Source organism: Astatotilapia calliptera, chromosome 13 (assembly GCF_900246225.1).
Source record: "Astatotilapia calliptera chromosome 13, fAstCal1.2, whole genome shotgun sequence".
NCBI classification, from domain to species: Eukaryota; Metazoa; Chordata; class Actinopteri; order Cichliformes; family Cichlidae; genus Astatotilapia; species Astatotilapia calliptera.
This window is the reverse complement of record NC_039314.1, coordinates 11,705,453-11,718,346: the sequence shown is the minus strand read 5'-3', so window position 1 is coordinate 11,718,346 and position 12,894 is coordinate 11,705,453. Positions and strand designations below refer to the sequence as shown.

Genomic DNA, 12,894 nt, shown 5'->3' with positions numbered 1-12,894 from the left:
AGCTTTTACCTTTCATAATGTGAACACTCTGTCAAAATAAATGCAATTCTTGTTTCTTTTCTCCCACTGACGTAGATTAGTCACCTTAGTACGTGTCGTTAGCTGCAGGACAGCACTTAGACGAATTAAAGCTTTTTCTTTTTAATGCTTAACATACGTCAGCTCTGACAATAAATATAATGCCTTCACATGATTAATCATTGATAGATAAAGCCAGATGTCAGCAGACTTATTATTTTCTGTCAACTCTTCCTTCAGAGTCAAATTATTTTGTCCATTAAGTGCTCCGTTAGATTCATCTACTGTTTACAGCCTTCATCAGAGTCACGTAACGCCGCTGTGATTAGTACTCTTGACACCTCGATGACACCTTCAAAAAAAAGCGCTAAACACATTTAATACGGGTATTGTTTTTCTTTTCATTCATGTCAGTAACAGCATGCTCTTATTATTTTGCCATTGTGTTGAAGTCTTTGAAGATTAGGCTTAAATGGCAATATTGAAACGATGGCTTTTCATTTTATTTTTCAAATTTAGTGAGATTTTGTTGTTGTTGTTATTTTTGAAATGCATTTGTTTTTACTGCCTTTTTCCAACTTAAACTTCCTAATTCTTTTCTGTGCTAGGAGTAGAGTCTATAGTGTATCTAGAATAGATCAAGATGCGATACAGTGCAATGCGATATGATGCAATATGATACAATGTAATATGATAGGATGCAATAGGATGCAACGTGATGCATTATGGACAATATAATACAATACAATAGGATGAAATATGTGGGATGTGATGTAATATGATACGATATGCTGTGATATTATAAGATGTGATACAGTTCGTTAGGCTTGGATGTGATACAAGGCAGTACAGTACAATGTAATGCAATAAGATACGGTGAGATGAGATGTGATACAATATACATTTTTCTGGGGTCAGTGCTGAAATGCCATTGTAGATTTTATGTGCGCCGTAAGTATGTAGCTGGCAAAAAAAATTCAGTATCCACATGTAAAAATGGTCTTAGTAAAAGCTGTAAAGCAGCACTGCTCAAAGTCACTTGAGCAAAATATCTGGAAAGTCCTTATCAAGATCGAGTAAACTCGTTTTAAAATACTCAAATACAGCATTGCAACAGCTCACTAATCCTGCTGCACATACAGTATGTCCGAGTCACAACGTGCAGCAGTGCCAATGGAGTTGGTCCAATGATATTTAGGTTCTCACCTAAATGTCACAGTCAGTGAGTTTGACAAAGTTCACCACTCACCTCAGTGAGAGACACTCTTGGAGGCACTCTAGGTGGGTTCACATTATTTCTGCTCTGTGGACATTTTGAGAACACTTTATGTCAGTTGGGGTCTTGTCCTCCACCCAGGGGATGTGACATAATAAAGGGCGAAAATACAGTGTTCCAGCTCAGCCTGATGAAATCTTATCTGTGCTTCCACTTTTGCTTCCTGCCTTGCCTGCACTGGTAGAATGCCTGCAGTGTGTGCCAGACGAGAGTCCCAGGGCTGCCTGGACAGAAGGGAGAAAAAGGCTCCCCCGGAGTGCAAGGAGCAGAGGGCTTAGTGGGAGAAAAGGTACAAGTGACTCATTAGCATAGCAGACAATTTAGACAATTTACAAAAAAAATGTGACTTTGATTTGCATTGCACATCATGCTTTCAGTGCTCCTTCATGAATATTTTGAGTGCATGCTTGCGCTATTGAACACAAATCCATTATGGACTCCTTTTCCAAACAGGGAGATCCTGGGGTCAGAGGCCCGATGGGTAACCCGGGAAAAGAAGGTCCAAAGGTAGGCAAGAAGATGTCAAACGTAAACTTGTGAAATAACAAAAATGGATTTTATAAAGATATTACTATATGAATAACCCATTTTATCAGCATGACAAGAATGTGTAGAAGATATAGCCTTATTTTATGATATTGTTTGCTTAAATGTGCATTTAATCTGCTAGACAAAGATTTGCACTGAAAAAAAAGCTTTTCATGAATTTATTTTTGCATTATTCCTGAAAGCCTAAGTAGCTGTTCCACAACTCATATTATTCTGAACACACTTGGGTTTTCACTGCAGAAGTTGTTGCTATGGATACAGTCTTGTACCATGGTGAAATAGGCTAGGCAATTTCAAGTTGTGTGCTGGAAGATGCATTTTGAAATTTATGCCCATCAGACTTTAGTTTAAGGTTTGTTTTTTTTTCTTCCCTTTTTCCTTGTGAAAAACATTCACTTTTCCCTACTTTATTGCTTCTGCTTTCCTGCAGGGAGTAAAAGGAGAGAGAGGGTTCCCAGGCCCTATAGGCGATAAAGGTGATGAGGTGAGTGAAGAAAAAGTTGAATCTAAACAAATTAATCCAGTGGTTATCTAACCAGGTCAGAAGTCACCGTGACATTGAGAAAGAGGTTTTTCAAACGGATGTAAATATATTCTAATGTTGGCCTCATCTTAAAGTCTGTCTGCTCTCAGAGTCTGTTTTCAAAAGAAGCTATCAAAAGCTATCCGCAGAGCTGCATTTGCACTATGCCCTATCTCTTGCTCTCCAAGGAACTACTTTATGAAGAACAAAGCCTGCCCTGCGTGTTTGTGTGTGTTCATTTAAAAAAAGACAGTGTTGAAAGCAGCTGAGAAGTTTCCCATAGGTCAGCTTTCAGCACTGAACTGCCATGGCAGAAGAGTTTTACTAGCAGGCACACTTGCTACTAGATTATAACAGCTCAATAAAAGACATGTTTTGGTCAGATAGCAGGTTTATTTTTCTTTCAGTGATCAAAGAAATGCATGCAATGGCATCTCTAAAATATAGCAAACAATACACTATAGGGCCTAGTCGCCAAATAAATTAATAAAGTTGTCGCATGATGAAGTGCCCCACAGTAGAAAATGTGATGTTCTGCTGCTTCTGCATACTCAGATAAGCTCTAAAGGAAAGAAAATACAAGCATAAGCTCAGAAGTCATTACAGTGTATAGAAAAGCTTTTGAATTCATCCTTTAAAATGTAGCATAGATTTTAACAAAACAGATGTGACATCACAATGACCAATAATTTAATTTATCCACATTTTAAGAATATATGCTTGATGTGCTCGGAGCAGCACAGCTGACTTTCAGCATGGCCACATAACTCTCCATCAGCACTATAGTGTTCGTACAATATAGGATCCAAACAGAGAACTCCAAGGTAGACAAAATAATAAAAGGCATGCCTTTTATTAGGTTGACAGAAAAGTCCAATAACTACATCCAACTGGGAGTTAATAGAGATCCTAGAAAACCACAGGGAGCCAGGAACAACAAGGATACACAGGCTGAAGGAATGGCTCTATCTACACACACTGAGCACTGATAGGAAACTGGAGACTAGTGGGGAACAGGACACAGCTGAACATAATTAATACAGGTGAGACTAGTTAGGGCACAAACAGGAAGTAAAATTAGAATGAGAAACGACAGACAACAAGCCACAAAGAGCTTCCAGGTCAGGAAAATGAAGCCAGTGCAGAAGTGCCCAAAATCTACATTCTATGTGAAAGCCACCAGCTGTGGTTGAAAATAAGACTTTGTGAAGTCTATGGAGAAATGTTTTTCCGTCTTGACCTCAGGAAAGACTTTCCTCCTGAGTTCATGGGCTCACTCACTCATTCTGATTCATACTAAATAAAAAATTAAGTCTATTTTGTAAATCTCGGCCATGTATGTTTCAAATTGGAGACATTTTCTATACTATGTAACCACGTGTGCATTGGCTAGCAAAATAAATCACAAGTCATTAGCCAGTGAGTGTGCGGTTTCACAGTCAGACCCACCCCTTCTTGTCACATCTGTTTTTTTGCAACCAAGATGGTGATGGTAGAAACGTTCATCTGAAAGCTTCAAAGAGGAACTTCAGAAGCCAGTTTTCGTGCTCTCTGTGGCCACAGCTGTAACAAGGAGACACTGAAACAAGACGGATGAACAAAACATAAATAAGCTCATTCAGGGAATGCAGGAAGACAAAGACAGAAGGAGGAACAGATTGGGAAACGCTGAGAGAACTAAACAGACAATTAACAAACTGAAAGTAGCAACTGGAGTGAAATACAAATCAAAATTCAGAACTAGGCAGGAACCAGAACTCAGAGCTACAGACAGTTATTACCAGAAATCCATGAAGTAAGCACAGAAATCAGAGACTATTTCTGCACATGTGTAAACCACTACATTATGAAGCCACTAGTGATGCAGAAAAATATTAATGTAATAATTTTTTTGATGATAGTAAGAAGTAAATTTTAAAAAATAATAACTAATTTTGTCTCCTCTAGGGGCCTTCAGGAGCACCAGGGCTACCAGGTGTGCCTGGTCGAACAGGGGCCCCGGTAAGAAATCCGTCCTCCATGTGGTCTAAAATTATGCAAAATCTCTTTAATTGTTTCATACTATAAAATAAGTGTGCTATTCTGTTTGCAGGGACTCATGGGTCGACCAGGTCCAACGAGCCAGCCTGGACCCAAAGGAGATAAAGTAATGTTTTTACTATTTCTGTATTTTTCTGCATACCACAGGCAGAGTGCACGAATTTCTGGATTTTATATACAGTGTATTGTCAGTGGGAGCGCACATTAAATGACCTGCTGGTTACATGAGTGCTTTCAGCCACTGCTTTAAAACCTGCGGTAAATTGTTTTGACAGAGTATATTAATGAAATTGCACTGTCCTCTTGTTTCCATGTGTGGTATCATGAATCTTAAAGACAGATTCATAAAACAGAAAAACAAAAAAACTGCAGTTGATGAATACTTGAAAATATTAAATAATTTAAGATTTTCCCCAAATTTTAATATATGCATCAAAGTGCTAGAGAGCAGATAGACGTTTCATGAGATTCTTTTTTGTTTCCCAGGGTCGGCAAATGAGATTCACTTGATTACATTAACATGGGACTGTGGCTGATAAACATTTGCATTTTCACAGACATGTTTAAAAATTCCTCTGGCTTGTGTTTGGCAGGGAAATGAAGGACCTCCAGGTAGACCAGGGCCTCCAGGGCCTCCGGTAAGTTCCTGGTGCCTCAACAAGTGCTATCTGTTGATAATAAGTCTCAAAACCTACATTAGGGTAATAGATTACACATTATTTTGTTACTGGCACTTTATCCTTTTGGAAACACTCTTATGGTTAGCGAGTTAAATGCATGTCCTCAGCACTTATGTTTCCTCAGTCTAACAGTATTTATTGTATCAGGAAAAGCATAAATGACAAACAGGTACAAATACGATGAAATCGTCACGACCTGCACGCTGGCATTGAGTTATGTTTCTTTCCTTTAAAAGGAAAGTGAGTAAGCGCTTCCAAAGGCAAATCTATAATTCATCAGCTGTCCCCTTGAACCTGCCTTGCCCCCCTCCCCTCACACCCTGGCCTCATAAACTGCAGTCTGGGAGGACAAGAGATGGCTCAGTGGCCTGAAAAGGGCACGAGTATTCACTTGCTTCTAAATGAGAACCTTGACTCCTTCTACGTTTACAATAGCTGCCCTCTATCAATCTATCATGGGAAAAACATCATTATATGTTCTAATACTATACAAGAAGAGCAGATTACCTAGTTCTCATACCCAAATCTTTTTAATCAGTGTGCTCTTTTGTATTTCTGAGGCACTCGTCTTTTTGGAATTACGACTGGCTCAAGGATTATTAAGTCTACGCTTCTCTATGTTTTTTTTCTCCTCTTTTCACTTCTCACTCTTTCCCGCACTCTCTTCCTTTCTCTCTCTGTAATCACCAAATGAGCTATTGATCTCTCTTATGTAGCTTTTAAGGGCTTAGCAGTGTATAACTGCTTCAGACCTACTGTACAGTTTTCTGTAAGGACTCCCGGTGCCTAGAACTTACATTCAATGAAAAGAGCCTCTTAGAGAAGATGTCTGATTTACTCTGGGTTGTGTTGTAGGGCAACGGAATGGGCAGCCTGTACAAGCCACAGGTAAAGATTTTAAAAAACTTCAGATCATTGTCATTGTGATCTTCTGAATGCATGGTGCTGTGCAGAGCCTTAAGTCAAATTTGCTAGAAAAAGATTCTGTGCTTGTTGTTTTTGGCCCGTGTTATAAAATATAAAAAAATTCTTTGCAGAGCGGTGGAGCTATTTTAGGACCCCCTGGAGCTCCCGGTGCTCCGGTAAGTATAATCATTGTTGTGCCTGAAGCAAATCCTTTACACTGAATTGTGGAGTAACACTAGCAAACAGGCATGTGGATACTGTCTGAGCTGCAGAGCCTGGGAGAGCTGAATAACAAATAGCCTGACCAGCCCTCTGGTGTTATCTTGGCTTCTAAGGCTATTATATCACAGTCAATCATGCTCATTGAGATCTGGTGGTTGGTGAAGGCCAAGAGGCTTCCTGACTCTCAAACAGGTGCCTCTTATCCACCCCAGGACACACAACATCATTGAAATGCAAAATGGACTTAGAAGTTCGGCTGCTCTGCACAGTGCCAAGCCGAAGTGACCCGATTTGCTTATCGGGTTCCCCCTGCTCCTCCTTATCAGACAGTTTGTAATCTTGTCCAGTCCTGAGAGACATTCAGTCACAGGCCCTGCAGGGATCCATCCACCAAAACGAACACTTAAGGTGGTGACAAAAAGTAGACACTCTGCTATCCCCAGTGCACAATGGACATGAGCCATAGCTACATCTTAAGGATGCTTCTCCCGGTACTGCATCCATCACAGGCCAACAGCACCACAGGAGCAATCTAAATAAAGGAGCATCTTCATCAGTGTTAAGGAGGATAAGCGGCTCAATTCATCAATAATTGCTTGTGCTTATTAATGTGGAAAATTGCTGGCTGGTGTTGTTTTAAGCCTTTTTGACTGGATTATATGATCCTGATCATTTTAATTGCGCTTGGGACAATATTACACTATTAGCGTGATTTACACACAGAAAATAAGAGAAAAGGCAAGTAATAATGACTAATATAAATTTAAATGACAATAACATACAGTAACCACATGCCATTAAAGATGATATTTACGATTTTTATGGAAGCAGTTGTCACTTTCACGGGGGTAATATGTCCGCTCTCCCTCTCTTTCTCTTTTTAAGGGTCCCAAAGGAGATGAAGGACCTGCAGTAAGTTGAAGCTTTTCATCGTGGGCTATATTTTTTGAGGCATTTGGCTGTTTTTGTGCTCCTCGCAAAAAGTCAGAGTTGCCAGTTGCTTGCTATAATTATTTCTATGGCTTTCTACTGGATAAAATAAGTCAATACAGCCTCAAGCCCGAGCACTTAACCACTTTCAGAAGAACTCCAACACACAGAAAAAAAAAAAGATCTCGACTCCTACAAATATGAAACCTTTGTACCATATTGTCTTGCCAGTGGGAACCCACAAACCCTCACTGCACTTCAAATGCCCATCCCCCAAACTCTGACGCCTGAAAACAGTCCACACAGACATGGGAATCATCCATTTTTCTCGGGCCCAGTTGCATTTTTTTAAATTTTCTTTATTTTTTGTTTGTTTGTTTTGTTTCACGGTGATTTTTCACTGGCATGTTAATTTGACATTTTAATAAATTGCTCAAGCGTCCGCAATGCCTTGGTGGAATTGCCCCAATCCGTCTCACAGCTGATCCTCTGGCTGGCCCGCTCTTCCCGTAGCCTGAGTAACGTATTCGTGACAATCTACATGTGTGACAATTACCTGGACAATCCGTCTGTGTCAGTGCCGGTCGCCCCTCTATTCTGTGTAATGGCATTTCTCCATGGCAGCGCGAGCAAGATGAGGTGGATAGAGGCCATCACTTGCTTTAGCACTGGGAATGGCTCTCTATTTTTAGTGAAGAAAGCAGGTGTGATTGTGATTGTCAAATGGCTTTCGTTTTTCTAATGAATATAAAGCCTTCAAGGTGTGACAGCATGTGTCCTAGGTCATTTGAAGTATTGTCCTCTCAATACCTGACCGAGATCATCAAGATGAGAGTGGGAAATGTGTAAAATCTTGGCCCCTGCAGAATTAAATTTATTCGCCTTCATCCATTTTTGATCTATATCTGCTCATTTATGCATGATGGTCGCTTTATAATGACACTTGTTACCTTCCAGTCGCTTATCGCCAGCCTCACTCTAGGACTGTGAGACAGAAATAACCTCATTCTTGGTTGGGAAATGGGGAAAGCGAGGAGGCTTGGGGTTTTTTTTTGTTTGTTTGTTTTTTTGTCTTAACATAACAGTTGGTGTATTTTTATCTCACAGGGGGAACCAGGGCCCATGGGATTACCTGGGCTTGAAGGGCTGCCGGGTGCTAAGGTAAACGTCAAGATACAAAGTTTTCACGATGACCGCCTGTTAAATTCTGAGAATTCCACATTTTTCTGAGCTGGAGCCAAAGTATTCATGTAATAATTAATAATTTGCACAATTACTTAATGAATTTTCCTTCATTAAAAAAAAAAAAAGTCCTAGAGGCATCTTTTCATAACTTCCTGCCTTTTCTGTGCAGAAGTGTTTCCACTGATTGGCGGTGTGTGACTGTGTGTTTTGTGGAAGGTTGATAGGGGTGGAATATTTCAGTTTCTCTGACATCCAGAGTAATTTATCCTTTCAGGGCCTGCTGTCAAAGGTTTGACATATGCAAAGCATTTGCTGTTGAAATATGAAGATCTTAAGGAAGTCATTTATAATAAATATATGTGTGTGATTTTTCTGAGGAGATATTTATAGTTTTTTATTAAGTGTTTCAGATTTTTGCATTGCACTTGTCCAGACACATAGCAGCCCAGCAGCTTTCATTATACGGAGTTTCTGATACCACTATCTGTGTGTCTGCTTGATGTGACAGTGATTTATAGTATTCTTTATGTTATGTGTACATTATCTACCTAATATGTTGTGCTTCCAGGGGGATATGGGTTTGTCTGGTCCACCAGGGATGCTAGGTCCTCCAGTAAGTCCTCCATTTTTTAAAATTAATTTAGGACATACTTCTCTCTGATCAGTCATTTATGTTATTTAAGTCTGCCTCTGGCAACAAGTCAGTGATGTTTTTTTTAAAGTAGACAGAATAATAGCTCTCAATTGCTATAGCACCAAACTATTTCGATTAATAATGCTGCCTTACACCTGCAGTCTGTTTGTGCAGTGTTTTGTTGGGAAGGTTTCTTTTGTGCAGCTTTTGTATGCTGGTCTCTGTATTTTAAATGGAAGGTTACAGGGGTGCTGTAGATATCACACTATCGAGGACCTGTCAAACACGGTCTGTTCTTTTCCCATACTTGTGATTGACAGGGAAAGCCCGGCGCTCGTGGAGAGCCAGGGATCCCAGGAGAGCCGGTGAGCCTGAGCCTCTAACTCTCTTTGAGCTGTCAATCTGTGCGTCATTCCTTTGTCACTGCCGACTGACACATTGGCTGTCTCTGTTCTGTGACAGGGTGAGAGGGGTCCGCTGGGAGAGACAGGATTCCCTGGGCCCGAGGGACCCCAAGGTCTTCCTGTAAGGATGCTACACAAATTCTGTCGCTCTTCCCTTAATATTATCACTACTAGATGTTGACAAAGCACCTTCCAATAATGTCCACACTAGAAACAGCGCTATTAAAACATGGCCGCATAGTTGTTTTACCATTGTAGTGTGTGTCTGGAAGAAAAGCAACACGATTCAAGGACAATATGAATAAAATACATATGTTAGCTTCCGCTTGTCCTGTAGATGATTACATTGCTCCACATAATTACCATCAGAGATGGTTTCTGTAATTTTCCCTGTAAGCGCACAATGGAACAATGTTCGCACAGCAATCAGGATCATTATCCCTTGGTTGAGATATCTCATTAACTGTGGAGATTACTAGGAGTGCAACAGTGCTGATCCAATCGAAGGCGGGAGCTGATACAAAATGTCTTTGTTTGTGTTGCGCTTCTTGAGCAGGGGAGACCTGGAAAAGATGGAACTCCAGGATACCAGGTGAGTTGTGCGAACGCGTCGCAAATCCCCTTATAGAAAGTGCTTTACATCAGCCAAGCTACAGAAAGATGGCACAGCAGATTTTTATCCCCCCTCAAGCTACAGCGTGCTGACTGCATTAAAGCTATTTGCATATTTGAGATTTTAACGATTAAAAAAAAACCTAAATGGAATCCTGCAGATTTAAGGCTTTGTTGACTTTTAGTCTTTTCACCCTCATTATACAGTTAATGCTTTCAGGCAATGATAAAATGTTTGTAATAGAGGGCAGTAGATGCTTCAGATTAAATATGCATTTCTCTGCCTGATGAACCTGGCCAAAATGGAAATAAATATGCATAAAAGTCTACTTTTATGTACCTGATCAAATCTACACTGTTTACTACATAATCACACAGAATGGTCTCACAGTATGGGCTTGAATTGCCATTCACTGCACATTATACAATCTAATACCCAAACTCGATTGACTATGATTATTACAGCTTTTCTCTGATTTACAATTTTTTTTTCACCTTACACCTTAATGACAGCCCAAGTACTTTATTGTTTTTTTTCCTTCCATTTGTTCATAATCTCAGCATCACACAGAGCCTTTCTATAGATAGGCACGACTTTTTGGTGGGGCAACAGTGCCATCTAGCAGATGGTATAGTTGCCTTCTTTAGCAAAATTCCTTGCACACTGCTTTGAGGTTTAATGTAATGCTCAGGGAAGCACATTTCAGTGGGCAAGATGATAGATTTAAGCCTCCCATCAGGCAGCGGGGAATACAGAGTACTGCAGATTAAAGCAGGCAGGGGAGAACGGCATCACAAAGCGATGCCCGCTTCAAAAACCACATCATGCCAGATTGTCTTTTGCATGGCTCCTGTAATCCAGCAGGAAATTGATACAAAGATGCTCCCAAATGTATTTCTGTGAGCAGAGTAAAGGGAAGCAATGAGGAGTGACAGAGAGGGACTGGAAGACACAAGATGTTGTGACACGAAACCAGAGACAGGTATTTTCTCCCTGCTCCTCTGTACAGTAGAGGCAGCTGGTGGGAAGGCGTTCATCATACAAACCAGGAGTGATGCAGAGGATCCGTGACATTGCAGAAGGTGAAACACTATACGGGGAGGAATTATGCCTGAGCTGAGTAAGACGCAATCAGTGCAGCGTCAACTGAAAAGCGTGCATTCCTCAAAGTCAAATAATTCATAAGAATCCTCTGCAAACATCGCTTATAGTGGATTTAACAGAAATTCAAATGAACAAATTCCAAATGAACATAATAGAATGACTGAGTGTTGCTCGCGCCCTTACTCAATCCCAAACATCAATGCTTTGTGTGCAGCTACTAAAAAGTTTCAGGGTCAGAATAATTTCCTTTTACTGTTTCACTGCCTTTTTTTTCTTCTTACTCCTCAACAAAGACCTCAACTATATAACTATATTTTTTCCTTTTTCCTTTCTAAGGGAGCTACAGGTAGACAAGGAGAACGAGGATCCAAAGGAGAGCGTGTAAGCATTCCTCTTTTCTTAAAAGGAAGCTATTTTTGTGACTCCAACTATAACACACAACAAAAAGATTTTGATGAATAGTAATGAATAGTAATGAAAGTCTTCACTTCAGCACAAATATGACTAATCCCCACAAGCACATAAGCGCTAGATAAAGGCATTTAACGCTCAGTGCAGTTTGCTATTGTGTTTGCAAAAGCTTGGTCACACTTCCACAGTAATCTGTTGCAAACGCCTTTAATAGAGGATGCAAAATGAGGTTTTAGCTTTATGTTTGGCAGCAGAACCCCAGGACCAGTAACTAACTGGACACATTAGGAGAAATGGGTCATTGTGCACAGTATGTAAAGTTACAGCGGGACCTGAAGATTATAGTGACACTGATGCAGCTTTTTCTAGCCAGGAGTGGTAGCTGTAGCACATTCACATGTTTGGTGCCTCAACATCATACACAGGTGAGATATATCTGAGCTGCTACTTTTTTTTTTAATGCTACAGGGTGATCCAGGAATTCCTGGAGAAAGAGGCGTTCAGGGCGAGAGGGGTCGCCCAGGAGAGCCCGGCCAAATTGGACCCATCGGTACCCAGGGGCAAAAAGGTGATCCCGGCCCTCCAGGACTCCTGGGGAGTGAAAGCCTCCTGGTGAGTTGAAAATTTTCACCGTAAACAAAGACAACCCTCCCAGATAATTAAAAAGCTTTACCGGGCAACTCGTTCCTTTGAGTTACCACCTCAGTTCTCATACACTGGGGGGGAAATGGTGTAGCTACAGCTTTCTGCATGAAACATCAAACAAGGCAGTGCAACGGGAACTTGCTGTTCTCTTTCTGCTCAGCGCTTCCCACTCCTGATCATCTAGGCGCAACAGAAGGTCAGAGAGGGAGTGAGACGGAAACCGAAAGAAAGACAGATATGTGGGCGTGCCTGGAGCTCTGCAGAGCAGCGAAAACACCTCCATCTGTCACAGACATTTTACACTTACTATATGCAGCCGCAACCGTTATATAACACTCACAGGGATGAAAAACTGTTCTGAATGCAAAGATTTGAGGTCCAGGGATACTATTGTTTGGCTTCCTAACTGGTACGGCACAAAAAAGCACCAACAATCCAGCTGAGAAAGGTTCACACAGCGTGTGCTGTGTGCTGTGCGCTGTGCGTACGTGCTCTATGCATGTATATTATTTCTTTATCCTTCCATACATATGGAGGCAAATAGAGCCAGTGTGACAAGTTGCACTTTCAGTCTAAATAGGCAGTGCATTACTTCAGAATTGGAAATAAAGTAACACCACTTTAAAGCTATAATACCAAATTTAATATTCGCCTGCTGAGTTTGGGTTCAGACGTTATATTAAACTGCAATGCAAGGTAGGCTTTCAAGTCAGGAGGAAGCTTTAAAAGCTGAATTTAAACTGAATGACTCTGC

The 12,894-nt window shown here is 40.7% G+C and overlaps 1 protein-coding gene across 5 annotated transcripts in view; it reads left to right on the top strand.

Moving 5' to 3' along the window:
* Window positions 1-12,894, top strand: part of LOC113035410 (collagen alpha-1(XIX) chain) — a 103,359-nt gene that overhangs the window by 78,512 nt on the left and 11,953 nt on the right. For all 5 annotated transcript variants that reach the window (XM_026190953.1, XM_026190955.1, XM_026190954.1 and 2 more), the window contains 16 exons: window positions 1,479-1,583; window positions 1,748-1,801; window positions 2,274-2,327; window positions 4,314-4,367; window positions 4,459-4,512; window positions 5,000-5,044; window positions 5,942-5,974; window positions 6,124-6,168; window positions 7,100-7,126; window positions 8,252-8,305; window positions 8,898-8,942; window positions 9,284-9,328; window positions 9,426-9,488; window positions 9,924-9,959; window positions 11,421-11,465; window positions 11,964-12,107. In XM_026190953.1, coding sequence (XP_026046738.1) covers window positions 1,479-1,583; window positions 1,748-1,801; window positions 2,274-2,327; window positions 4,314-4,367; window positions 4,459-4,512; window positions 5,000-5,044; window positions 5,942-5,974; window positions 6,124-6,168; window positions 7,100-7,126; window positions 8,252-8,305; window positions 8,898-8,942; window positions 9,284-9,328; window positions 9,426-9,488; window positions 9,924-9,959; window positions 11,421-11,465; window positions 11,964-12,107 — 903 coding nt within the window. The remainder of the gene's footprint in view (window positions 1-1,478; window positions 1,584-1,747; window positions 1,802-2,273; window positions 2,328-4,313; window positions 4,368-4,458; window positions 4,513-4,999; window positions 5,045-5,941; window positions 5,975-6,123; window positions 6,169-7,099; window positions 7,127-8,251; window positions 8,306-8,897; window positions 8,943-9,283; window positions 9,329-9,425; window positions 9,489-9,923; window positions 9,960-11,420; window positions 11,466-11,963; window positions 12,108-12,894) is intronic.